The sequence below is a fragment of the Candoia aspera genome, chromosome 1, assembly GCF_035149785.1.
Source record: "Candoia aspera isolate rCanAsp1 chromosome 1, rCanAsp1.hap2, whole genome shotgun sequence".
In the NCBI taxonomy this organism is placed as follows: Eukaryota; Metazoa; Chordata; class Lepidosauria; order Squamata; family Boidae; genus Candoia; species Candoia aspera.
In genome coordinates, this window is record NC_086153.1 from 514,496 (window position 1) to 539,035 (window position 24,540).

General features: G+C 61.3%; 2 protein-coding genes across 3 annotated transcripts in view; both read right to left on the reverse strand.

Moving 5' to 3' along the window:
- The window catches only part of VTN (vitronectin), a 116,367-nt gene that overhangs the window by 9,294 nt on the left and 82,533 nt on the right, over positions 1-24,540 (reverse strand). The window lies entirely within an intron of this gene.
- The window catches only part of SMG6 (SMG6 nonsense mediated mRNA decay factor), a 78,760-nt gene continuing 55,793 nt past the window's right edge, over positions 1,574-24,540 (reverse strand). The window contains exons 13-19 of one of the 2 annotated variants that reach the window (XM_063294856.1): positions 23,369-23,570; positions 12,114-12,293; positions 10,944-11,090; positions 7,979-8,132; positions 5,718-5,929; positions 3,509-3,590; positions 1,574-2,830 (exon numbers count right to left, since the gene is read on the reverse strand). In XM_063294856.1, coding sequence (XP_063150926.1) covers positions 2,700-2,830; positions 3,509-3,590; positions 5,718-5,929; positions 7,979-8,132; positions 10,944-11,090; positions 12,114-12,293; positions 23,369-23,570 — 1,108 coding nt within the window. In that variant the 3' untranslated portion in view covers positions 1,574-2,699. The remainder of the gene's footprint in view (positions 2,831-3,508; positions 3,591-5,717; positions 5,930-7,978; positions 8,133-10,943; positions 11,091-12,113; positions 12,294-23,368; positions 23,571-24,540) is intronic. The other variant, XM_063294865.1, reaches the window with a different exon arrangement.

Sequence of the window (24,540 nt, forward strand, 5' to 3'; positions counted from 1 at the left end):
CTTGCTTTCAGGATGGGGCACCCAATTCCCTGCTTCTGTCCCCCACCCCAGGAATATTCGACAAAGACAAAGTTCCATCTCTTTGTCAGCTTCGTTGAGGACAGGAGAGAGAGCAAAGCTTGATCTGGGGCTGCAGGTGGAGCAGCCTGTGGCTTCTTGCCCCTCCCCCCCGCCCTGGGCCCCGGAAGGCCCGGGCCTTACCTCTGTGGTGCCAGTCAGAGCTCCCCGCCCCCCCCGCCCCCCGCCGCACTTGTGGGAGAGGGAGGGGGCTCTGGGCAAGGCCATCCGCTGCCCATCTCCCCCCCCTTGAACCCCAACCGAGGAAAAATGTGAAACTGCTCTGTCTTTGCACACACCGCCTTGCCCCTCCCCCCCCGGGCTGTGTCTTCATCTGAGCCAGCTGCCCCTCCCCCCAGCCCCGAGAGGACCCAGCAGGAGCCTCCCCCCCGGGGGGGGGGCACCGCCCCGAAGAAACTCAGTACCCAAAGGGGCAGCCTTCTGAACTGCCTTTGGGGCCTTGCCTCTTGTAGCATTTGGGACAGGGGATGTCTTTTCTTTTGTATCGGACTCAGAGACCAAAATAAAACGAAGTTTTCAAATCCCCAAACAAAACAATAAAGGTTTTCTAAACACTGCTGCCACCACAAGGCCTCTGCTTCCTTGAGTGGGTTTGGGGCAGATGGAGAAGGGAGGAAGCCCAAGTTGGGAGTCCTGGCATGGAATGGAAGCGCCATTAGGGAGCAAAGAGGAATCCCACGTCCCTTTTGCGCTGGGGGTGACACAGGATGCAGAGATGGTGCCAGCTGTTGGGAGGGATGGGCTTCTCCCCCCTTTAATGCCAGAAAATGCTTTGGAGCACCTCCCTCCCGGACTAAGTGCAGGTGCCTTGCCCCCTCCCTGTTTGCACAGCTGACACAGGAAATGGGAAGGGGGTCAGCTCTCCCTCTGGACCCTCCTGCTTAGCTGCTAAGAGGAAATTCTCTCCCATTTCCTTGTAATGCCGAAATCTCCTTTTAACCAAACAGACCAGCTACTGCCTCGGCCGTCTTGAGCCAGAGCACTGCCAGCGTTGGACACGAGCAACTTCTGAGCTGCTCTCCTCTGTCCTCACCCAAAATGGTGAGTCGTGCTGCTGCCTGATGCATCTAGCACGAAACTTGTTGCCCACAGCACAGCCACAGGTTGAGCATGATGGCCCACTGGCTCAATTCACACAGGCCTTGGTGCTGGGTGCTTCGGCCTGATGCTGTCATCCTAGAAGGGCTGGGTTAATTTATTGTACTAATACAGTAGCTGGTCGGTTGGGTTTGGGCTCTGTGTGTCGTGTGCACTAGAAACTGTGGCTAGTAAATTGTGCTTTCGGGTTCCGTGGGTTGTATGAACCCCTCCAAGCACAGCTTAGTGCAACTGACGGGTTCTGGACACAGCCGGAAGGTGCTTCCCCTTCAGCAGCTGACTGCATGGGGGCTCTTGGCTCCCTGGCCCCCCAAACTTTTGCCTGGAATTGCCTCTTCCCATGGGAAACTTCTCTCTCTTGGCCCCCCAGCCCCAAAGGAAGCAGCAGAGAGGAAGATTTCCTACTACAAGTTTATTAAGAAAACAACGGAACAAAAGCGGGCACAAGTCCCCCATCCAAGCCAGTCGGGAAGAGGCAGAGAGTGGGAAGCTGGACTGGGCAGAAGAGACCTCCTCTCCTCTGCAAAGGGCCTGTGCCAAGCCTGGGGGGCACACATCCCTAGCCCACTGGATGCAAATCCCATCGGAAGGGAAGATGTTTGGGCTCCTCTGCCCTTGGACACGTCAGCCCCGCAGCAGGCCCGCCCTTTAATTTGTGGTCCCCGCACATGGCCCCATGGGGGCACTCAGCCACCCCACTGGCAGGAAACTTCCCATGGGGGGGCTCTCTTTGGAAAGCAGCTCTCCCCACCCACACCGCCATTTCCAGAGCACCAAGGGGCGATGCTGGGCTTGACACTCCAGCTGAACCTTGGCCCTCTTTGCCTGCCGGCCCACAGCGCTCCTCCAGGGGGGCTTTCCTGGCCCCCTTCTCCCAACTCTACCTAAGCGTCACCATTGTTCTGACTCTTGACTTCCCTCTTCCAGCCCCACCACAGGTGACCCGTGGTGAGAGCTGGCCTGGGCTGGAAGGTGCGCCGGGCAGGGCGGGGTTAGTCCACGGCCCAGGGGAATGAGGGACTGGGCATGGAGAGGGAGGGGCTGGAGACTTAGGACCACCACTGGGGGTGGGCGGGAGGCAGCCCCCGGGCTCCAGACAAGCGCCCAGGAGCAGCAGTGCGGGCTTCAGGCAGATGGCTCCCAGCTGCCCTTCCTCGCCAGTCGAGAGAGACCTGGACCACGGGCGGCTGCGCCAGCTCAGCCAGGGAAGGAGCAGCCTGCCCGGCCGCCGCCTCCTCCTCGCCCCCGAGGCCGGGAACCCGGCTCACTCTAGCCTTTCTCCACAATGACCACCTGTCCCACGGGCCTCCTGCTCCACGCGTGTGCCTGCACCCACAGCATGGCCATTCCAGCGGGGTTGAAGACGCTGCGTTTATTGTTCTTGGTGTCTCCCGGAATGGTGGTGGTGGCGGTGGGGCGGCAGCGGTAGCGGCACAACAGCCCTGGCACGAGGCAAGGGCGTGCCCTGAGGCCACCCTTCATGTTGGCAAAGAGCTGCACAGCTTCCCAGGGAAGGTGCCTGCTCAGCCCTCCTGGGCCCACCGCAGGAACGTGGGGATGTCCCTCACGGGCACGTTGCGGGTCAGGGCCTTCACCCGCAGGTTCCGGTCATCCGTCAGCAGCACCACCTCCCGGAGCAGGCGGATTGGGTCATCTGCAAAAAGGCGGAGAGCGCCAATGGGTCCCTGGCAGCTCTGCCTGTCCTCGCCAAGCCCCCCGGAGCCCGCACGCCCAGGACCCGGGCCCTGCCTCGCGGAACCCTTCTGAGGGCTTAACAATAACCATCCCCCAGCCAGCAGTGAAGCGGATTGCTAGAAACCAGAGGCTGTCAGATTGTCAGGCCCCATCCGCCATAATCCCCTGATCGTCTGATTCCGCCCCGGCAAGGCATAAACACTCCGAAACGCCTTCTCTGTCAAGCTGACAAGTTAAGCTGCTCAGAATTTGGCCCGAAAGGCACAGGCTAGGGCTGAGCAGCTGCTGCCCCCACTTCCAGCCCCCTTGGAAGTGGCTCCAGAACAGCTAGGAGGCAGCCAAAGGCCATTCTGGGACCGGAAGGGCCCCCTCAGCCCAGCAGTATTCCTGGAAAGGGCCTGGCATCTTCTGGAGGTAGTGGGAACATCATGACACAGCAGCACTGCCAAGTCTGGAGACCCAGGACCCGTATCAAGCCATTAATGCTCTGCCCCACTCTTCCCAGCAGCCATAAGTGGGCTGCCCACCCCACTTTCTGCGGAACGGGATCTGTCTCCCTCCAAAGTGAGCCCCGCAGCGGGACCCAGTGGTGGCCCCTTGGGCCCTCCTGGGGATGTCAGAGCTCCACCCCACACACCTTTCTTGGCTGGCATGAAGTCCTTGGCTCTGTCGTTGCAATAGTGAAGGCAACAAGAGAGAATCAAGTCATCGTTGTTCCCCTGGGCAAAAGAAGGAGGGAAGAGTCATAGAATGCCTGGGTTGGAAGGGACCCTGCAAGTCTTCCAGCCCAGCCCCCTGCCCAAGGCAGGGGTCCTCACACCATCTCGGACCAATGGCTGTCCCGTCTCTCCCTGAGAACCTCCAGTGATGGAGCACCCACCACTCTGGGAGGCCAGCCGTCCCACTGCTTCACAGTTCTCGCTGCCAGGAGATTCCTCCTCGTTTCCAGGTTGGACCTCCCTCAGACAGCTCCCACCCATGGCTCCTTGTCCCACCCCAGGTGCCAGGGAGAACAGATCGGTGCCCTCTTCCCTGTGGCAGCCCTTCAAGTATCTCTTGTCTCCCCTCCGTCTTCTCTTCGTTACGCTAAACATACCCAGTTCCCTTAGCTGTTCTTCATAGGGTTTGGCCTCCAGACCCCTTATCGTCTTTGCTGCTCTTCTCTGCACCCTTTCTGGGGCCTCAGCATCTTTCCTGTATTGCGGTGACCAGAACTGGACACAGGCTTCGAAGCGTGGCCTCACCAGTGTGGTCTAGAGCAGTACCATCACTTCCCATGATCCTGATACCGGCCCTCCGTTGATGCAGCCCAGGACTGTGTTGGCTTTCGTGGAAGAGGAGAGGCCGAGCTTCCCAGCAGGGAGAGGGAAAGTGCTCTGTCCCCTGCTCGAGCAGGGGGATGACGCAGCCTGCCCCCCCTTCCGCGTATGGTGGATGGCCCACCTTTGCCTCTCATCAAGGGGGCGACAGTTGCCTCTCAGAGATGGCTCCTTACCTCACAGGCAAAAGCTGCCCCCCCCCCCCCGTTCGATGCCATTCAGGCTTTCCCCAAGGGAAGTGGGCATGCCCAAATCCTGGCCCGGCCCGGCCCCATCCACCTCCCAGAGGAAGAGGGAACCCTGTGGGATGCAGCAGCCCAACGAGGCCCAAGGGGAGGAGGGGGAGGCTGCCAATGAAAACCAAAGGCAGGGCCTGCCAGGATGGGTCAAGACCTCACCAGGGCAGCAGCAGGGGAGCCCCGCTGTTGGGCGAGAGGGCAGAGGGCTGCCCACTGCTCCCAGGCTCACGTGGCAATTTGACCCACCCTAAGAATAGCCCTGAGCCTGGGACACACTTGGAAGAATTCCTGCTCTGGGACAGAGCGGATGCCCCTCAGAGGAAGCTGGTCTTGATCTGCTCCTTGGGAATGAGAGCGGGTGTGTGTGTGTCCCACTGACCCCCCCCCACCCCCCCAAATGCGAACAGTGGCTGATTTTCCTTGTTATGATTCTCCTGGAGTCCAACTGAAATCTACTTCCTTGCCATTTAAGCCGAGTTTCTTGTCTAGTCTTCTGGAACAACTCCGAACCTTTCCACCTCGTCTTCTAATGATATTGAAGGCAGTTACTGGGGGGCCCGAAGACTTTCCTTCCCTGGACTAAATCTACCCAAGGCCTCAAACTCTTTTTTCCCTCCAGGCCCCACCATCTTGGTTCTGACCTCAGGACATGCTCTAGTTTCTCCTCGGCCTTCCAGAAAGGTGATGCCCAGAACCAGACGCAGTATTTTAGGTGTGGTCTACAGAGGAACAACAAATCCTCTCGTTCTTGATGCTATACCTCTGATGGTGCGGCCTAGAATTGCATTTGCTTTCTTTGCAGCAGCATCACACTTTGGGCTCTTGTTCAAGGTGTGATCCAGCAAGACACCCAAATCCTTTTCTCGTGTACTCCACGCTCACCCTAACATCCTGTACTCCTGCCTCTGCATTTTCTACACAAATGGAGGACCCCAATTTGTCCCTGTTGCGATTCAGCTTACTCATTTCTCCCCACTGTACCATCTTGTCAAAATCCCCCTGAATCTTGACAATGCCCTCTGCAGAGCTTGCTATCCTCCATCTCTGTGTTGTGTGCAAATGCAATAGTTGTGTTACCTTATTGTTCATTCAAGTCATTTATTGAACCGCGCAGAGCCTTCAACCCTTCCCTCCGGCCAATGCAGAATCTAGGCATGGCGATTCAGCCTAAGGCCCTCTTCCCTCGGGCCATCGGAAACTACCCCATTCCCACAGCCTCCCTGGTGGCTCCAGATACCTTCCTAAATGGAGATTCCTACTCCTGGTCTGCAGCCCCTTTCCCCAGTACCTGCTGCCGGGAAATATCCTCGCTGCGGAAGGAGATGGACTCCAGTTCGTTGCCCCGGCTGGTCAGGGCCCGGATGTAGCTGTCACGCTTCTCAAAGCAGGCCTCCAGGAAGTCCACTGCCTTGCGGGCACGCTCCTGCAGCAGGCGGGTATAGCCCCCAACTCGGTGCTCTGATTCGGGACCTTTGGCCAGCCCATCCAATTCATTTATGACTGGCAGGAGAAAAGGGAGAGGGAGAGGGTTTGCATTCAGGTCCTAATTCCCTCCTGCCCCGGCAGCGTGAAGGTGAGGCAAATCCAGCTGTTCCAAGGCTGGGAAGCTGCAATTCCCAGCCATAAGAAGAGGGGACAAGGCTGGCACTTGGAGAAGGGAGGTGAGGGGCTTCAGAGGCTACCCTGATGTGGGGGGAGGCAATCCAAGGGGCCTGGGATGAACACAAGGGCCCACACGACTCTGCTGAGCCTGCAACGTCGGCCGCCGGGCTCCCCCATCTGGGACAGCAAATCCGCTCGCCCGTGTCGGCAGGCTGGCCAAGAGCTGAGATCAAGCGGGAACTATGCGCCCTCCCTCCTCTCCGGCTTCTGGGGCTGGTGACGCTGCCCCTCCTGGGACGGCCTCCACCGGGTGTCCCCTGGTGGCTCCTCTGCAGTTTCAGCCAAGGCACGGCGGCCTGCTTCGGAGGGAGGGAGGGGGGGAGGGAGGGAGGGAGGCAGGGAGGAGGCATCGTGTAGGAACATCAAACGGCCCCGAGGCTGGTACTCCATCCGAAGTCTGTCCCGCAGCCACGTCCAAGTCAAACAGCCTTCAAAGGGGAGGCTTGTTTGCGCTCCTGCCCAGGCTGGCTCCTCCGCAGCAGGGTCAAGTTCAGGGGATGTGTGGGGGGGAAGAGCCAGGGAAGCTGGCCCCGGTGGGCGGGCAGTGGCCAGGGTGCTGCAAGGGCAGGTGCTAACTCTTGGCTGCCCCAGCCCACCCGCCGGCAATTGCAAGAGCCTCATGGACGGAGCTCTGAACTGGGCGCCCTGTTGCGGGGGAGAAGGCCTGGGGGATGCTGGTCCTCCCCCTGTGGGCCTGGGCTCGGCTGACCTGGGAGAGGGCAACGCTGGGACCAAACAGCCACCACGAAAGGAACCCAGCCGACTGCAGGAGCGCTGCTTGGAGCAGGGGCGGGAGGGCTGGGGGCCCAGGGTGGTGGGCCACAGCCTGGGAGGCCATGGTCCCGGGCCAGGAGCTTTCCCTACCAGGCAAGGGCTGCTCGCAGACCAGCCGGGGAGCGCCTCGTCCCCACTGACAGCGCTTCCTGCCTCCCACGAGAATGGCCGAAGCCCAGTTCCCTCCGCACTGCAGAGGGAGCGGGACAGCAGGGTGCCTGGTGTTACCTCCCCCCACTACAGACCACCCAGCAGCAGGCTGTTATCTGCCAGGGCCGAGTGTTTACCACCAACGGGAGCCAGCTCTGCCGAGCCGCCGGACTGCAGCTTTATAAGGAGAGGAGGGGGAGCTGAGTCGGCAGCAGGACGTGGGCCGGGTGCCCTGCTTGGCTCAAGCATCCTCCTCTGGACGGTCCCTGCGGAGGGAGCCAGTCCACGGAGGCCCCTGCCCCGGCTGCGGTCAGCCTGGGGCACCCAAGCAGGAAGGGGCCCGATCCCCGCCCCTGCCTCTTGGCTTTGGCATCTCACAGGGCCCCCGGTCCATCGTGCCCCACACTGTCCTGCAGCGGCTGAGTGGGGGCCCTTCCGAAGCCCCACTGGGGGAGGAGGCTCAGCCAAGGACGCTCAGGCAGGACAGACGGGGTGGGTGGGTGGAGCAGGTTCACTTAACCGTCAGTTCCACGGGCTAATTTTGCACGTTTTCTTTGGCCTAGGGAAGGATCGGATGCAGGAGGAGATGGAACAACTCTGGCACCGGGCGCACGGGACAACGGGCGGCTGCTAAGTGCGGCTGGGAGAACCGAACCTCCCAGAGGGGGAAGTCTGGTGACGGCTGGACTAAGGCAGCCCTGGGGGGGGCGCTAACCCACCCAGCAAGGATGCTGCAGAGGGAAATGCGGGGACGGTGCTGCTCTTGCGTCTTTGGGGGAGACGGACGGCTCAGCAGGCAGGCGTTCCTCGTGCATGTCGCACTGAGTGACCATGCAGGGAGGACTGTGGATAAGCAGGGGGAGCTTCTGGGGGCATCAGGATGTCCACTGCTTGGGGGCACGGCCCTTGCGTGTCATGGTGTGGGACTGGACCACCTGCGGACCACCGCTCCCCCCAACTCACCAATCAGGGGCACCACAAGGATGAACTGCCGGCAATCCAGAAGCTTGGCGAGGCTGCCCAGGTGGTCGATGAAGCCATTGGTGTCTGGGACCAGGAACACGGGGCGAATCTCCAGCTCCATCTGCCTCACCTGGGCCTGGTCCTTCAGCACCGCCTGCAAGAGCCCCAGGTTGTTGGTGGGGGAGGAGCAGGTTACCCACGGTGGCCTCTTGGGGAACAGGCAGCGCAGGAGCCCACTATCCAAACGGGCTGGAGCACAAGCCCCGTTGCCCTTATCCAGACTGGCAAGAAGTGGCTGGGAGTGATGGGAGCTGTAGTGCTCCAGATCTGGGGGGTCCCAGTTTGGGGGATACTGATCTCCCCTCTCATTCCTAAAATCTGGAGGGTGCTCCTGCTCGTTGTGCCGGCTCTGACTCGGGCTGGGAATCCCTTGGCAGCGGAGATCAGGGTTGGTGACTCCCACTGCACAAGCACCACCCCCAGGCTTGCAAGGTGGATCTGACGATGACTGCTTTCTGTGGATCCTTAACAGGCTGGCTTCCATTGTTTTAGGGATCCTCACGCCCCAAATAATCAATGGATGGACTCCTGGAACACGTGGGGGAAGTCCTCTCTTGACCTCTCCCGAGATACCACGCGTTTCTATGGGCCAGGAATACGCTGTGTGCATATGTGTTGCAAGAAAGGCACGGTATGCTCCCAGGCATCTGCATTCCTGCCCTCGGCATCGGCTGGCCTATTCCACCACCGCCAGAGGTTTTCAAGCCAAGGCTGGACAGCCATTCCTCTGGCATGGCCTGAGGATCTCTGCCTTGGGCAGGAGACTGGGCTAAGACCTCCATGGCCCCTCCCAACCCCAGGACATTATGGCGGCCACCTGCCTTTAGCAAGCCCACATGCCCACCCCAGTACCCGTTCCTCTTCAGGGACGCCTCCATGGGTGCCGTGACCCACGTGCCCAATGCCCTCCCGAGGCTCTTGGCCCGACTCCTGGGCTCCTGGCACTGGAAGCGAGGACCGTGCTGGCCGTCACGTCCCATCCTGCTCCCCTGGGCTGGCCGAAGAGAGGACGACAGGATGCGAGCAGCGGTGGGGACTGTGCCAAGTCTCCCTCCCCCGCTGCAAGGTCCTGTTTGAGGCGCTGGAGGGAAACCGGCCTCAGAGGGAGGCTGTTTGCCTTGGCAGCGGCTGGCTGAGGGTGCGAGGATGGGGCAGGGGGGGCCTGAACGTCCGGACTAAAGGCAAAGCCCTCCTGCAAAGGGGGCAGAAGCTGCAGGGCCTGGGCAGGGCTGCCACGTTCCTCAGGCCTCCCAAGCAGGTGGGGCCCAGCTGACGCCTTCCCCTTCCCCTGGGAGGCCGGGAGGAGGCCAGCAGGCAGCAGATCTCAACGTGTCCGCTGCCTGGTAGGACCCGTCTGCCATCAGCGCGGTGGAGCCGCCGGGTGGGGGTGCCCTTCCGCTGCCGGCAGGTGCGCAGCTATGCGCGCGCACTGGCTCATTGTTTCCCGGCTTGAAGGGCCAGCCGGCCAGGGCTAAATTTAGACCACAGCCCCTCCCCGCCCTGCTGCTGCAGGAGCGCGCCTGGGCCTGAGCGCAGGCGCTCCCTGGGGAGGGGCTGCCCCCACTGCAGTGCCCAGAAAAGAACAGGGTCTGCTCAGAGGAAGGCATTGTTATGCTTCAGGTGGGGATGTTTTCTGCCGCTCAGGAAATGCCGCTTCCCTCGCCTCTAAGTGGGCTGGGCAGCCCCAGCAGAGTTCTGGGGACAAAGGTCCTCCCTTGCTCCTGGCGGAATCCAGGGCCTGCCTGCCTGCCAGGATTGTGCCTGGGGGCCAGGAAGGTCCTCTTCCTCAGCACCCTGAACGCTGATGGCCTACTGCCCTCCCCTGGGTGGCCTGCGCAGCCAACACAAGCGGCCTGAGGTAGCAGGAGTCCCTCCGCTCCAGTCGACGAGCTGAGCTGACCCTAGGTGGGCCCTTTTCCTTGCCAGTTTTAGCAGAGGGCCCAAGTAGAGACCGGCGCCTTTGCTGCCACCAGATGGGGAAGAGGCCTCCAAGGCCCCGCCCTTGCCCCTTTCCCTCTCGCCCCTGCAGGCCTGTGCCCTCCTGCCCACCAGAGAACCCTGGCAGGCAGCAGGGCCTTGATCGGCTGCAGCAGGCAACGGTGGGCCTGGAGAGTGAAGAGCGGCAGTGGTTCTGGGCCCGCAGCCAACAGCCGGCGGGTACACATGTGCACGCTCTCCCAGTAGGGCCTTCAGCGGTCCTGTTTTACAACCACTTCGGCACAGACTCCAGAGTTCACGCATATGGCTAGACAGATGCGTTTGGCCTGCGTTCAAGGCTGGGAAAGGAAGAGTGATGGAGGCAAGGAGGGCCCTGGGCATTGCTGAGGGGGAAGGGGAGGAGGGGGATTTTCCCTTGGCTGGCGGGAATTGGCGGGCTGGCCTGAGAGGGGAGCCCGGAGGCCACGTGTGGGACGTGCTCCTCGGGTCCAGCCCAGAGATGCTTCTGAGGACATGCCTGCTGTGAAGGAGAATCAAGCAGGTTGGCCTGTCTCTGCGAGGACCACGGTGGGAACACGAAAAGCTGGCTTCCCTCGCACCACAGGGCATGCGCATGCAGGGAGCTGCTCACTGTGATGCCTGCCTGACCAAGGACTCGCTTAGGGGAGGAAGGGGATGGGCCCCGCCAGCCCTGAGGGCCCAGCCTTTGCAAGATCTAGGAGTGACTGCGGCCCTGGCGCCTGAAAGTCAGCTGGGGGCGGGGGGGGCGCTTCACAGAGGCCAGAGTTCTGGGACGTAGGGTGCAAGGCTGAGAAGCTGCTGGCCTGTGTGCTGGCACCAGGGGGGGCGGTTGTCTCATCACTCTTCCCAAGGGGGTCTCCTGTGAGGAAGGTTGGGTTGGCCCAATGGCTCCTCCACCGAGGCGCGCCTCCTCCCTCAGCAGGCAGCTGGCGAGGGCAGCACAGACCTGGATCTTGTCCTGCCGGCGCTGCTGCTCAGCCACCTTCCTGGCCAGTGCTTGCTTCTTGGCCCGCAGCTCCCTGATGTCCAGCTCGCCACCGCTGCATTCCGCCTCCGAGTCGTCCTGCAAGGCCTCCATCTGGACGTCGTCCTCCTTCGCGCAGATTGGACGGGAAACGAAAATGAAGCGGCACCATGGCAACCAGCACAACATGAGCAAATGAATCGTCTGCCCAGCGCTTTGACAAATGCCTTCCCACCACGGATCCTGGGAGCGTCAGCACATGTCCCTGGCTGGAGATTGCCCAACCTCCAGATTGTGGAAGTGGGGGTTGTGGCCAGTGCACCCGCTGCCCCTGAATGGGGGGAGGTGCCACGAGTCTGCGTGCCAGCGACGCCTGTTCACCCCCAGCCCCTCGTGGATCGCACGGGGCAGGGACCCCTATGGCCACACCACCACCACCCACGCAGCAGGACCGCTTCGTGGGCAAAGTAGCACTTCCAGACCCAAGAGGACGAGTGAAGGTCCCCCCAGTACCGGAGCCCGGGACCCCAGCCAGGGCCGAGCGGACTCCGCGGGCCCCACGCAACCCTCCCCACGGCAGACTGGGCCTTGCAGAGCAGCTGGCAGGGACACTGAGCACACGCTCCCTCGCACACACTCACACTCGGCCTGCCCAGAACCCTGGGCTACAGGAACAAGCTGGGGCAGAAAAACAAGAGGAGAAATTCCTTAATCACATCAGGATGTGAGCAGGGTGAGGGGGGAGAAAGCCAGCCCAGCCCCTCTTCCTGTGCGTGTGCTGGAGGTTGCTGTGCAGCCCGGCTCCCCCTCTCCCCCCAAGCTCGATCCTGAGCCTGAACCCTCACCCCCCTCGCCCTGCTCTGCTCCCCCTCCCTCCCACCCCCTTCCTGCTGTGCCTGAGCTGCACGTTATTAAAGCTATGCCCCCCGCCCCACCCCCGAACTGTATCTGAAAAGCGCATCTGGAACTCATCGCCGTTACCAAGTGGAGTGAGGAGCGTTTGGGTGGGACTGGCAGGAAAGGGCACCGGCACATGGGGCACTCAGGGGACGCCACGCAGAGCCCGCCCAGACAGTGGGAAGCACAGGCCAGGCCAGGCCGCCCCCCTGGCAACCGCCCCCCCATCGCGCGCACCCCCTCCCTGCCCACTACCTGCTCCTCCAGTTGTTTTCCCTCCTGGCCGGCCGCCGCTTCCTTTCCCAGGGCGTCTGGGACGGGGGCCACTGACACATACTTTCCACCCTTGAACGCCAGCAATGGCTCTTCTTGGCCGCAGAGCGCTTCCAGGAAATACTTCAGCACCGTGACCCTCTTGCAGTCGGCCGCGATAGCCTACCAAGGCAGGGTTGGGGAGGAGGGGGGAGGAAGGGACGGGGTCCCCCGTTAGAGCACCTCACGGCCACTGTGGGAAGGCAGACCCAGTGTCCCGCGTCCCAGGGCCCCTGTGCTTCTCCCCCCGCGGGCCCACCACGCTACTCACTGGCCTGCCTAGAGACCCTGGGAGTCCCCTGCTTCCCCAAGTGGCAGATGGGCCCTGCTGGGACTGGGGGGGGGGAGCCCAGGACCCCCCCAGCCCCTGCCTGCCTTCCAGGCTGGAGCTCTGGGACTGGGAAAGGGTCTCTTGCCCAGCTCAGAGACAGACCCCTTCCTGCCAGAACACCCAACAAAGCCTGGCCGAAAAATGTGTTGAGGTGCCGGATGCACCCACTGCCGTCACCACATGGTCTTGCCCTGCTGCAGGGAGGTGCCTGTGTAAGGAGGGAGGATCAGGGAAGCGCCACAGGGTCTCCCCGACAGCCACTGCAGGAACAGGACCCTGCTGGGGAGGGCAGGATTCCCCACATTGGCCCTAAGAGGGTGGGTGGCTGAGGAGGTGCCGCTGGCACAAGGGGGCAGGGGGTGCTGGGGAATGTTCTGGAGATGGGAATGCAAAGCAGGGGGGGTACCTGTGTGCCAGTGCCACCCTCCTCCCCAGCCCCCACTCCTTTTCTCTCCAGGACACCAAGGAGCAGAGGACCACAGGAGCAACCTTCTGAAAGTGGTGCAGCAGGGTGCCCTGATTCCTTTCTGCAGTGCTGAGAAATTCTACCTTCTGCCTTGCATCTCCCACCCTCAGGTTCATCTCCCCTTTGTGAGAAAAGCCCCACCCCATTTTCTCCACATCCTCTGCGTCTCCTTGCTCCCCTTTTCCTAATCTAAGGACCCTCTCAGGCTGTAACCCGCACATTTCCCAGGTCCACCAGACTCTTTTCTAGAATGGGACTTGTGTGCTCAATATGGCCCCACCGTTGATTTGCACAAAGTCCTTACAATGGGCACAGGCTGCCTCTTTCCCAGCAGCATCAAGACTTTTCTGATCCCCGCCAGCTTAGAAGGCTGCGCTGGCCGAGTGAGTCATGGTGGTCAGGAATGGCGGAGAAGCAACGCCAGGGTGGCCAGCAAAGGATGCTGCCTGCCAGGCGTGTGGCACATTGTTGGCTGACTCCATCACCCTGATCCTATGCTCTGCCTGCCTGGCTCCTGTGGGAAGCAAGGGACGCTCAGTGCTGCGAGGCTTGACCCTGGCCTCACCCACGCTCAGGCCACTACGCGCATACCCACACCCACACACGGGCTGGCCTGCCTTACAAGGCTGAGGTGAGGAGTGCTATTTTCCTATTGTGATTTGTGGTATCTCCCACTCTGGTGCTGCAGTTGTCAAGGCCACATTCAAAACAGCTCCAGCAACAATCCTAAGAGCAGTACGATCAGGTTCCCTTGGAAAAAAGCAGCAGCAGCACCCGTGGGGGGCGGGAGTGAAATGAGAGACCTAAAACAGTCTGAAGAGCTAAAACGCTTGCTCAAATTAAAAGCAAAACCTTTTATCTGTCCTCTGAAAACTCCTGAAGAGGCAGCTGCTCTGGCTGGGCTCTGTGCGCAAGCGTGGAGGCTGGGAGAGCAGCCTGAGGCTCCCAGGGTGCGCCCAGGGGCTGAGAGGAGCTCGGGCTGGAGGGGGTGGGAGGCCCGGCCATGTGCCTGGGCATGGAGAGGGGCTGGGTGAAGCCCCTTCCAGCCCCCTCCGGAGGATGCTCGGGCCCGTCAGCAGGGAGTTTGCAGAGGTATGGCAGCCCCAAGACCCACCCTGAGCTGTGTGGGCCACCCAGCTTCTCTGCTTCCCCCCCCAGGCACACCTCACATTGCAAGGCTGTCCCCCTCTGCCAACTTGGCAGAATATGGCCTCTGAAACCCTCACCCGCCCGCCCGCCCATGCTTGCCTGCAGGAGGCTGGGGAGGGATGGCAAGCCTGGGGGGTGCCTTGCGTTGCCTCTGGATGGGCCAGGGGAATCTGGCTCCTTGGCCTCGTAGCCGTGGTGAGAGGGAGGGAGCAGAGAGGGCTGCTCCCGGGGACGCAAGTCCAACCACCACTTCCATAAGCACCCGCAGGCGGTCCAAAGGGCCACCTGAGAGCAAGTACAGAAAGGGCCAAGCCTGGCACGGCACACAGGGGAAGCTGCACTCTGGGACAGTGGCTGCCATCGCTGAGCATCTGACGGGGACCATCCAGTGAAGGAGAACTCGCCGCTTCATGTGTCAGCCTGTCCCAGTGGCTAACAAATCATAGCTTCCTGGGAACATCAGCGTCTTCTTTTAAACCAAGTTTGACCTCTGTGGGCAACACCCATCAAAATCCCAAGAGTCAGAGAGGAAGCCGGAGATTGCCAACGACGAAGGTGACCGGAAGGGGCGAACAGGTCTTTGGTCTCTTTTCCTTCCCCTGACAGTAAAAATCAGACTGACGCAAAAAGAGCAAACCAACGACCCATGCAATTTGCCTTCTTTCTTTCCTGGCCCAGAAAGGCAGAGTGCAAAGCCCAGCCTCTCCAGGATGCCTTGGGCCTTCGCCCTGGGCTGCCCAACTCTTTCAGCAGGAGCCGCTGGGTCTCAGTCAGAGGATGGTCTTCGGCCACAGGAAAGACTCAGCCCCTTTCAAGAGAGGACCGCCGATGGTTGCCCAAAGGAGGGGGTCCTCTGAAGCCTGGCCTGGCCCAGGTCCAGGAAAGCCAAGAGGCCCACTTTCTTCCACTAAGGCTCCAGGAAATTTTTCTGCCCTGCCCAAAAAAGTGCAAAGCAAATCTATCTGTTTGGAGGGGGAGCACCGAGGAGGTCCCTCTTCTCTCCAGGTGGAGATCCCACCCCACAGCCAGGCCTGGGCAGGGCAAGGGGGCTGAAGGCCCACGGGGGCAGACAGGATCAGAAGAGGATGGAGCAACCGCTCTCGCTTCCGGCTAAGAGGCTTCGCGCACGGCTCCGGCCTCGGGGCATTTCCTAATCTGGGCATGGCGGCACCTCCTCCCCCCTCCCCGGGGCAGCTCGCTCGGAGTCGGCCTCGGGGACGCCTCTTCCAGGGCTGCGGAGCTGGGACGAGGCCCTCCTCGGAAAGGGTGTGACCGGGGGGGGGGGGAAGAGGCGCCCCGCCCCTGCAGCGGCTCCGGAGGAGCGCGCGCCCTACCCCGCCCTCCCGCGGTGCGCCCGGCGGGATTTGGCTTTTGGCGGCCCCGCCGGCCAGACGTCACCAGCGCGGAGAACGCGAGGCGGGCGGCCCCGAGCAGCTCTGCGGAGACCCAGAGAGGCGGCGGCCAGAAAGACGGGGAGCGGCTCCGCTGGGGGGGGGTCAAGAAGGGGTTGACGATCCCTCTGCTCCAAAGACCCACCCCGCATTTCGAGCCGCAGCTCCGCGCTCCCCAAGCAATGCATCCAAAGTCGGAAAGTCAGCGGCGGAATAGCCCCCACCCCCCGAATCTAGGGTCCTGATCAGAATTAGCTCAGCACTTCCAAGCTATGGAACGGGAGGGGGTGGGAACGGGCTGCAGCTGGCCAGATGCAACGGGGTGGATTTTATTCCACCGCCCGTGGCCAGGCAGGCAGGACGGTTCCAGACAAGGCTTCTCCCGCCCCTGCTCCGGTGCCAACAGAGTGCCGCGTTTTTCCCGCCTTTCCCTCACTTTCTGCCAGCTCTGTTCCGCTTGGCCAGGAAGGGCTTTCCTCCCCCAAAAGCAAATACCTGCCCGGGGGGCAAGGAGCTTGGTGCAAAGGACTGAGCTGTGTGGGAGCAGAGAGGCGGCCTGGAGCCCCGGGCGAGAGCTTCGATCCTCGTGCTGGTCAAGGAGGCAGCCCGGGGAGCCCTCCCTGCTGCCCGGCACAGGCTGCCCTATGCCAAGACGACATACACCCTGCCTGGTACCTTCCACCACGCAGGCAGTCCCAGCTCAAGGAAGGGCTGTGGAGGAGAAGGCCTCCAGAGCCCATATAGCAGGGCCAGGGCCGCAACTAGCGGGGGGGGGGGGGAAGTGCCCCAGGCGCTGGGGTGTGTGCCAATATGAGCGCTGGGGGACGCCAAAATGGGCATGGAATCCATGTTTGCCCCAGGTGACACAGACCCTAGTTGCGGGCCTGAGCAGGGCTCTGCAGAAGGTGACTTCTGTATTTGTATTTTGGGTCTCGATTTGCACCCCAGGGGCTACCGAGAAGCACATGGGATAAAAAGCACACCAGCAGCAGCATCAAGCAGCTGAAAAGGCGGAAGGGGAACATTCAAATGGAGCCCACCCCGCCAGGGTGCCCCGCCCTGCCCTCCTGTGGGGAGGAGAGGAAGCGGGTGTCTTGGTTTAGGATTCAGGTATTGGTCAGGGTGGATGGTTTATTGGCAATTACAACGACCAGGGCCTCGCCTACACGGACAATTCTAGGGCATTTTATTGCCTTTCTGTTGTTAACCACTGGGAGTCAACATGCTTATGGCAGCAGGCAGTAAATAAACCCTGGAGCACGTTCTGTAACTTTGGGAACAGCTTTGAGGTACGGTGAGCCCTCTTCAGCCCCTTGCTTGACCCTTGGAACGACCCTACAAGGCAGGAGGCACAAAGAGGGGACGAGTGGCCCAAAGTCATCCAGGAGGCTCCATGGGAAGTGGTGATGTGAAGGCAGAAAGAAGCCACGACGACGACAACAACAACATTGGGAAGGAATTCAGAGGAACAGAAAGAGCAACGGGGTGATTTTCTGGGTCCCCGGGACTTCCAGAAGGGGCACTTCGCAGAGGAGAACCTCATCCTTGTCTGGGAGAGCAGCTTGACTGCCAAGGCCAGGTGTGGGTCAAGGGCCTAGGAAGAACTGGCTGCTGTTCCAGAGAGAGCGCGAGAGCGCGCGAAGCCACCTCTGCCCAGAGAGGCGTGCAGAAGGAAGCATCTGGGAGGAGATGGAGCTGTTTCTTGACACTTATTCACTGCCAGTTTGCACTGCAGCAAAGCCACCGACAAGTTGCAGCACGAGGGACGGAGAACGAGCGCCAGGGGGACAACAGGGGGTCCCTCTCCTCCTGGTCTATTCTGGGGTGCATCACGTAACTGATTCCCGTCCCTTGGGAAAATATTAATTTCCCCCTGGGAAAATATTAATTTCCCCCAGGGAAAAGCCTCCTTCCACCTGGCAAGGGTGCTGGTTTCTGACATTACCCAAACTGCCTCTCAAGGAAGGCGGAAATCAGAAAGATCAACCAGAACGCAGCGGCCCAGGAAGCCCAAGGACAGCAGCCGTGTCTCTGCGCCTCCAGTCAGCCCTACTCCTGAGCGCAGCGGGGCATTGGGGGGTGGGGGTTCAATTGGGGTCCCCCAGCTCAGGCAGCCTCTCCAAGCAGGCTCGCGGATGGGCTGGAGGCCACTCCCCTTGTGAGCCGGAGGCATCGCTTCTCCCTGGAGGAGGCACCTCAGAGCGGCTCCAGGGGAGGGGAGGAAGAGCGCACTCAACGGCAAGCCTGCCCTACCCTCAGGGGCTCCTTCGCTTTAAGCAGCACATTGCTGGCTTTGCTGTGGCTGAAGGGCAGCGGGGGCTCCTCTGGGGCCCTCTGGCCATGCTCAGCGGGGCTCCTGGGCCTTCAAAGCCCCCTGGGCAGAGGAGGAACAAGGAGGGATCTCAGGGAGCCAGGAGGAGCCTTAGTGCCAAAGAGCACTAGGAAAGGCGACTGGCCTGCCCAGCCGTGGAGTGAAGTGAATGGGCGTGGCCAGGCCCCGTGGTGGGGGGCACCCCTTTGATTTGTATGGAGAGAGCAGCACCTGCGTGAAGGGGCCTGGCTCCCGGAGGAGGGTGCTGCCTTGCTCAGGAGAGCCCAGGTGGGCCTACAGCTGCAGACAAGGGGGCCAGCTAAAATATTCCGGCGAGGGCTCTCCAGAGGCAGGGCTGCCAGGAGCCGGGTTACCTGCTGTCCTGAGACAGACCAGTCACTCCACCACCTGCCCAGGCTTCGCCTGCTGCCCAGGCACCCTCAATATCACCACCCGCCTGCATTTTGCATCTCTGAGGTCCCACTGGCAGCCCTGGTCTGGTGGTTCCAGGAAGAACCAAGTGTCCTGCTGCTTCTTGAGAGACCAAACGACCAACAGTTGGCCAGGACCCTCTCAAGCCAACAGGCCTGAGTGGCTTCATTCTCTGGGCTGGGGAGCTGCCCCAAAGCCTAATTAGGACTGCCAGCCAGTGGGGGCTGCAGCATCCCAAATAGCAGGTGTTTGGGAGATGGCACACCTCTGCGGGTCCAAAGGGCCCCGGCTTGGCAGGAGAGCCGCTGCCTTGGCAGGGAGGGTCCTTAGCAGCTGAAGACTCCCGTCCAGACCAGAAAGCACCTGTAAACCTGTACGCTGGCCCAAGTCATCCACCCCTTGCTTGCCAGGCCCTGGGCTGCCTCCCTTCTGGAGCTTCTGACCACCCCGCCTCGCCGCTTCCATCAGACAATGCCCCCCTCCTCCTGGCACCTCCACAATAGAGCTGGCCCTCTCTTCCGAGAGCGTCTCCCCCAACGGAGGCTCCCAGCAAAGAGCAGCCAACCTGCAGCCCTGAAATCTCTCCTCTGGCGCTGAGCGCCCAGGAGGAGGCCCGAGGAACCAGTGCCCAGGCGCCCCTGAGCAGACCCAGGGAAGAGGGGCAAGGAGGGCCGTGGCCCCTCGCCTGCCCCGTTGGGAGGGTGCTGGGGGCTGGTTCCAGAGACTGGAAGAGTCCCCCGCTCTGCTGACTCTCGGGGGGGGGCCCCCTGGCCACGACCCCAAGTTCGGCCCTTGGAGGCGCAACGCATAGCCACATATTTTTTAAATTTGAGGTAATTATCTCCTCGGAATGACTGCACGCAGCCTCTCAGGATCCAAGGCAATTAAGAGAAGATAAATTTTGTTTCACAGAGCAAGCTGTCAAACGGATGAAGCAATTTCATTCCCCATTTGAAGTGGGAGCTTTGGGTCATGCCTGGTTTATTTGAAACGGTGCCATCACCTCAAGCGGCTGATCTTATCGGCTCCCCCCGCTCCCCTCCCACAGCAGGGCACTCGCTGCCGCGAGTGATGACACCTGGCCGGCCGCCAGCCCCTCCCAGACAGTGCCGAGCAGGATGGGGTCTGGGGGGGGGAAGTGGGCGGGGGAGGTAGGGGGAGCTGAGAGCTCACGGGGACCGGGGACGGGCATCTGTGGCCACGCGGGCACGGCCTCCGAGCCCTGCTCCTGGCAGTGGAGGACTGCTGCCGCCCCAATCTTGGTAGTCCGTGTCGGGCTTCCTGCACCCCTAGGGCTGCCCCCGGCCTGGCCTTGGCCTCCTTTCACAGCCTTGAGCCAAGCAGCCAGAACAGTCCTCCCCTCAGGAGATGCCCATCCCTCCTGCCACCAGGTGCTTGGGAAAGCAGGGGTGGGGTGGGGAGAGAAGGGCGGGGTGCATCGTGGCTCCCCTGATCCTCCTTGCCATTCGGTCCTTGTTCAGGTGTGGGCTGCCTGGCCCACAAGAGTGACTGTTGGCAGGACCTGCGGCCCCAAGAGCTCAACGGAAGACTGGGGCCCGAGGAGGGCAGGGTTGGCCCATCGCCTCCGACCAAGGTGGATCCTGCCAGAAGCAGCCGCAACTGCATCCCACAGCAAGGAAAACCCCGGCCGGGTGGCCAAAGGGAAGGGGGGCAGGAGACCCCTCCGGAACAACACTCCCTTTTGCCATATCAAGCTCCCCTTCTCCTTCACTCCCCAGGACACAGAAATGGCACCCCCCCCCATTTTACGTCTTTGCTGGGCCAATGAATACGAACGCACTTCTGGAGAAAGAACCATGCAGTGCTCGACAGGAGCAGAAAAGGGGCGGCTGGGGAAGGCCTCTTCCGGGATGGGGCCTGCGGCTTCCCATCACGATGGGCCTTATTTCTTAACTGCGCTTTTTAGCGGGTGGCAATATTTTTCACTGGGTGGCTTGATCAGTTAAAAAAACATTGCGTCCCTGCCACACGTCTGCTTCTGACATTCAGCTGAGAAGGCCATTGTGTAAGTGGCTGGAAAAGCACCCTGTGCACACAAGGGACAGTTCCCATGAGGTTTCTGGGCGGAGAGGGGGGGCCCCGATATTTGAAGATGCCCGAGAGCTTCCGCAGAGAGAAAAGGGACAGAGGAGCCTCCAGACAGACCAGGGAGAACTGAATGTTCTTGCTTGGGATGGGATGGCTGGTGGGGTGGTGGGAAAACAGGCCATGCTGCGCAGGTCCCACTTTCTGCCCAGAGGTTACCGATCCTTTCGGCAGCACCGCTAAGACTTCCAGGTAGCCTGAGAGGCTGAGCGTTTGTCAGTCCAAATCCAGAGCTTGGTCTCACTAGCTGGGGGTTTAGGACGTGTGCTGAGACACCCCGGTCCTAGGTTAATGGGGTGGCAGAGTGGGCCAGGTGCCCTCTGCAAGCAGAATGCCTACCCAGGGGGCCCCTGCAGTGATGGCTGGAGACTGGGCTGTCCTTTCCTCTTTGTGGACAGGCCCATCTTTCCCCCCGGGTGGGCATCCTGCTTGGGTGGGCTTGTTTCCGGGGCTCTTTCCATCCACGCTTCCATCCAGCTGGCCAAGGGCGGAGGGACTTGCAGGGGGAAAGGCCCTCTCCACTAGAGCCGGGGATCACAGGCCTAACCGGGGAGCCAGGCATCTGGGCCCTCCCTTGAGAAAGGGGGCCGTGCCCCTCCTTCTCTGGCCGTGCCCCTCTTCTCACTGGGGGCCCCCCGAGGCTTGGATCCCCAAAGCATAGAAGACGCCCTCCTCTCGCAGGTGTTGGCCTGGCTGGAGCTCCAGGTGCCCCCTGGCAGGAAGGCAGCATTGTGTCATCACACCTGGATGGGGCTGCGCGAGAGGCGCCTCTTCCCGTCCCCAGCAAGAAGCACTCTGCTGCTGCCGGGCGGCTTCCTTTCCCTGTCTACCTGCACAGCTGCTTCCTTCCTGGAGGCTCCAGCCCCCAGTGGGACGCAGGAGGCTTCTGTAGGTGCTTGGGAACAAGACGGAACAGACATCGCTTCACACCTGGCTCCGAAATTACAGAATGCTGGAGCGCAGCCAACACAAGCTGGCAGCGCCCCAGCTCCAACGGACATCAATTAAGCAGGCCGACAGCGGCTTGCTCTTTGCAATCTGCAGCGCCCCAGAAACCTTCAGCAGCCCCGGCAGGAGAGACTTCGGGGGGGAGGGGAGCCCCAGATTCATTGCTCCGCTCTAGCCCCTCCTTGCACCGGCCCCTCCTTCTTCCGTTTCCCTTCTGAGCTGGATAGCTCCCCTTTGTCCCGACCCAGCTGGAATTCCACAGGCCTCTCTGGGCACGCAGGTCCCTGTGCTGGTGACAGGGGAGACCGTGCTACCTCGGCCAACCCAGGGCTGGGTTCAGAAAGGGGCTGGGAGGAAAGGCGGCGCTCAGCCTCGCAGTTGGACCTGCCACCCCACTAGCCTGACCAGGGCATGGAGGGTGCCCAGTGGGAACCATCTCAACATCCTGCAGACACCCTTTCCTTGGAGATCTGTGACACCTCCCAAAGGGGGTTCAATCAGCCGAAGAAGCTGACAAACATGGTGGAGGGAATTTGATTCTGGAAAGCTCTCCTGACCTGGGTCGTGTGAGGCTCTGTGCAAGGGCGGGGGGTGGGGGGACATATTTGGCAAATACCGACCAGCTAGGGAGGCCCACCAAGGGCCCAAGCACAGCCCGCTTCGCCATTTGTGTGGGCCAAGAGAGTCACCCTGCCCATTGGTTTTCATGGGCCCCAGCAGCAGGTGCCACAGGCAGGGAAGAGCAGGGACGATAGGAGAGCGTCTCCTTTGTTGGCCCTGCAGATCAGAAAGACACATTTCGGGGGGGGGGGGTGCTGGGACCTGAAGGGGCAGGCCAGATAAGAGAGGGGAGCAATTAAAAGCCTTTAAGGATGGACCCTCGCGGGAGGGTCAGGTTTCTGCCTCCCCCCAACTCAGGCATGCCTGCCAAGAGCATTAACCGCATCTCACCAAGATCAGGCTTGCTGTCTTCAGGCCGAAGTGACGGTGCTTCTCCTATGGAAGTCAGGCTCTGTCTGTGCCCTCTGTGCCCGCGATCATCTGAGCCTTGCCTCAAGGAGAACCCACCCGTGCCCGCCCAGGCTACAAGGGGGCAGCAGAGCAGGGATGCGCCAACCTCCCAGCCACCACCAAAGGCCAGCCGGGAAAGGAGTGCCACCAGCTCTGAATCCCAGCACCAGGTCAAGACACAGGACTTCTTCCTGTCCCAGATCCTGCCCTGCCCCCCTGCCCTGCGATGGATGACAGGAGAGTATGTTTCCCATTGCAGAACTCTCTGGGCAACAGGCCCCGCTGGGGAATGTGCCCTGCCAGGCTCCAAGGTGTCTCATGCGCAAGTGAGCCCAAGCCCCTTGGTTGGGAAAGTGGAACTCCACGCATTGCCCCCCCTTTCAAAGAATCTCAGGACCCCCTGCCTGCACAGAGGGGATGCAGAAGCCGTGCGGTGCCAGTCTCTGGCACACAACAGAGGCTCTGCTGGAGCAGTGGCACCAGGGAGGTCCGTGTGGTGGATCCTCCCCCCCTCAACGAGGGGAAGGGCCACAAGGAGAGCCAGGAGGTGGGCAGCAGCTTCCTCTGCTTGGCACAGGGTGCCTGCCGTTGCTTCCCTGCCGGCGGCTTCTTCGTGGCTCGGCTCCGCAGAGGAAGCAGCCCAGATCTTGCTGGCTTCCTCCTTGCAGCCAGCCCGGGTGGGGAAGGATGGGATGGGATGGGATGGGGTGGGGGAGAGGAGAGGAGAGGAGAGGGCTGCTCTGAGCATGATGCAAGCCATTTGGAGCCGAGGGGGAGGGCTGCCAAGGCAAGCTGCGCTCTCTAAACAAGGGAGGAAATGACCGTAGACACGGCATGCCAGCCAGCAAACTCTCTCTCGCTCTCTCTTGCACATGCAGCAAAAGGAAGTCAAGAGGGGTTTTCATGACACAGAGCTGGATGTCAGCGGCTAAAAGGTCGCTATTTTCCCTTAACACCCTTTCTCAATGACTTAATCGTGTTCCGTTTGTACAAAAATGCTTCCCAAGAAGAAGAGCCCGGGGGGGAGGAGGGGCAGCGTGCCCCGGCCCTGACCTTGTCCGAGGTGTTCTCCACGTAGCAGGGCTCCTGGGGGGCAACCAGCAGTGGGACGAAGCCCGAGAGCAGCCGATCCTCCTCCAGGCCCAGCTGGGCAAGGTCCTCGTCGGGGTCCTTGTAGAGGGGCACCTCAGACTGGTTCACGGTAGTCAGGATGTTGCAGAAGTCTGCCAGGGTTGCCCACACATCCACCGAAGCCCTGCGCAGGGGGGGAGAGGAGGCCTCAGCTGATGGGGCCTCCCTCCTCGGGGCTCCCAGCCCCCGCTTGCTGCAGTGAGGAGCACAACCCCCAGAGAGTCAGGCCCCCTTCTGGAGCCACCTGGTCCTTCACCCACCACCGGGGCCAGTCTCTGAGGGGCCCACCCCAGCACTGTGAAGGGGGCCTGGAGACCTGCCTTTCCCCCCTCTCTCAGAGGTTTTCCTGCAGATTCCCAAGCACGTGACCCATGGGCATGCCAAGCCCAGGCCAACCCCAGCAGTAACTTTCTAGTCCTCAGCATTCTTTTGTGCTCCCTTGCTCTAGAAAAGCATCCCCGTGGCTGAATTACTGAGAAAGGGGAGAGGAGTTCTGAGAAGCAGACAATTCTGCACAAACTTGACCAGCTGACGTGTTATCGCTATACTGTTAAGCTGTTTTAACATGAGCAGAGACGATTCCAGCACAGCAAAGGCTGAAGAGCCGCCTCTGGTTCACTCGGGACAGTCGGAGAAGGCGCATCCCAGGACGGCTTTGGGGCGGGCCCTGGGAAGGCATGGAGGCTGCGATCCCACCGGGGGAGGGCCTTTGCTGGGCACCCAAGGGAGGGCGGGACAGCCCACTGGTGCCCCAAAGCTGCCCCTTTCTCCCCCCACTTCTGGTGCTGCAGCAGGGCCTTGGGGACCCCACGGATCCCCATTGGACAAGCACCCAGCCCAGTCGGCTCTTCTCACCTGCCCGTGGGCAAGCTGTGAATGAGAAAGGGGCCTTTTTCTCACAGAGGGAGGGGGCGGATGAGGGGGTGGCAGGCCGAGGAAACCTCAGAAGTGGCTGGGCTGGGGAGGGGAGGGAGGGTTTCCAGTCTTGGTTAGAGGGGGAGGATGCTGGGCCTTCAACACTAAAATGGAAAAAGGAAAGTGAAACGTAAAAAACACTTAAAGTATAAACATAAGCAGAATAAGAGAAACTATGA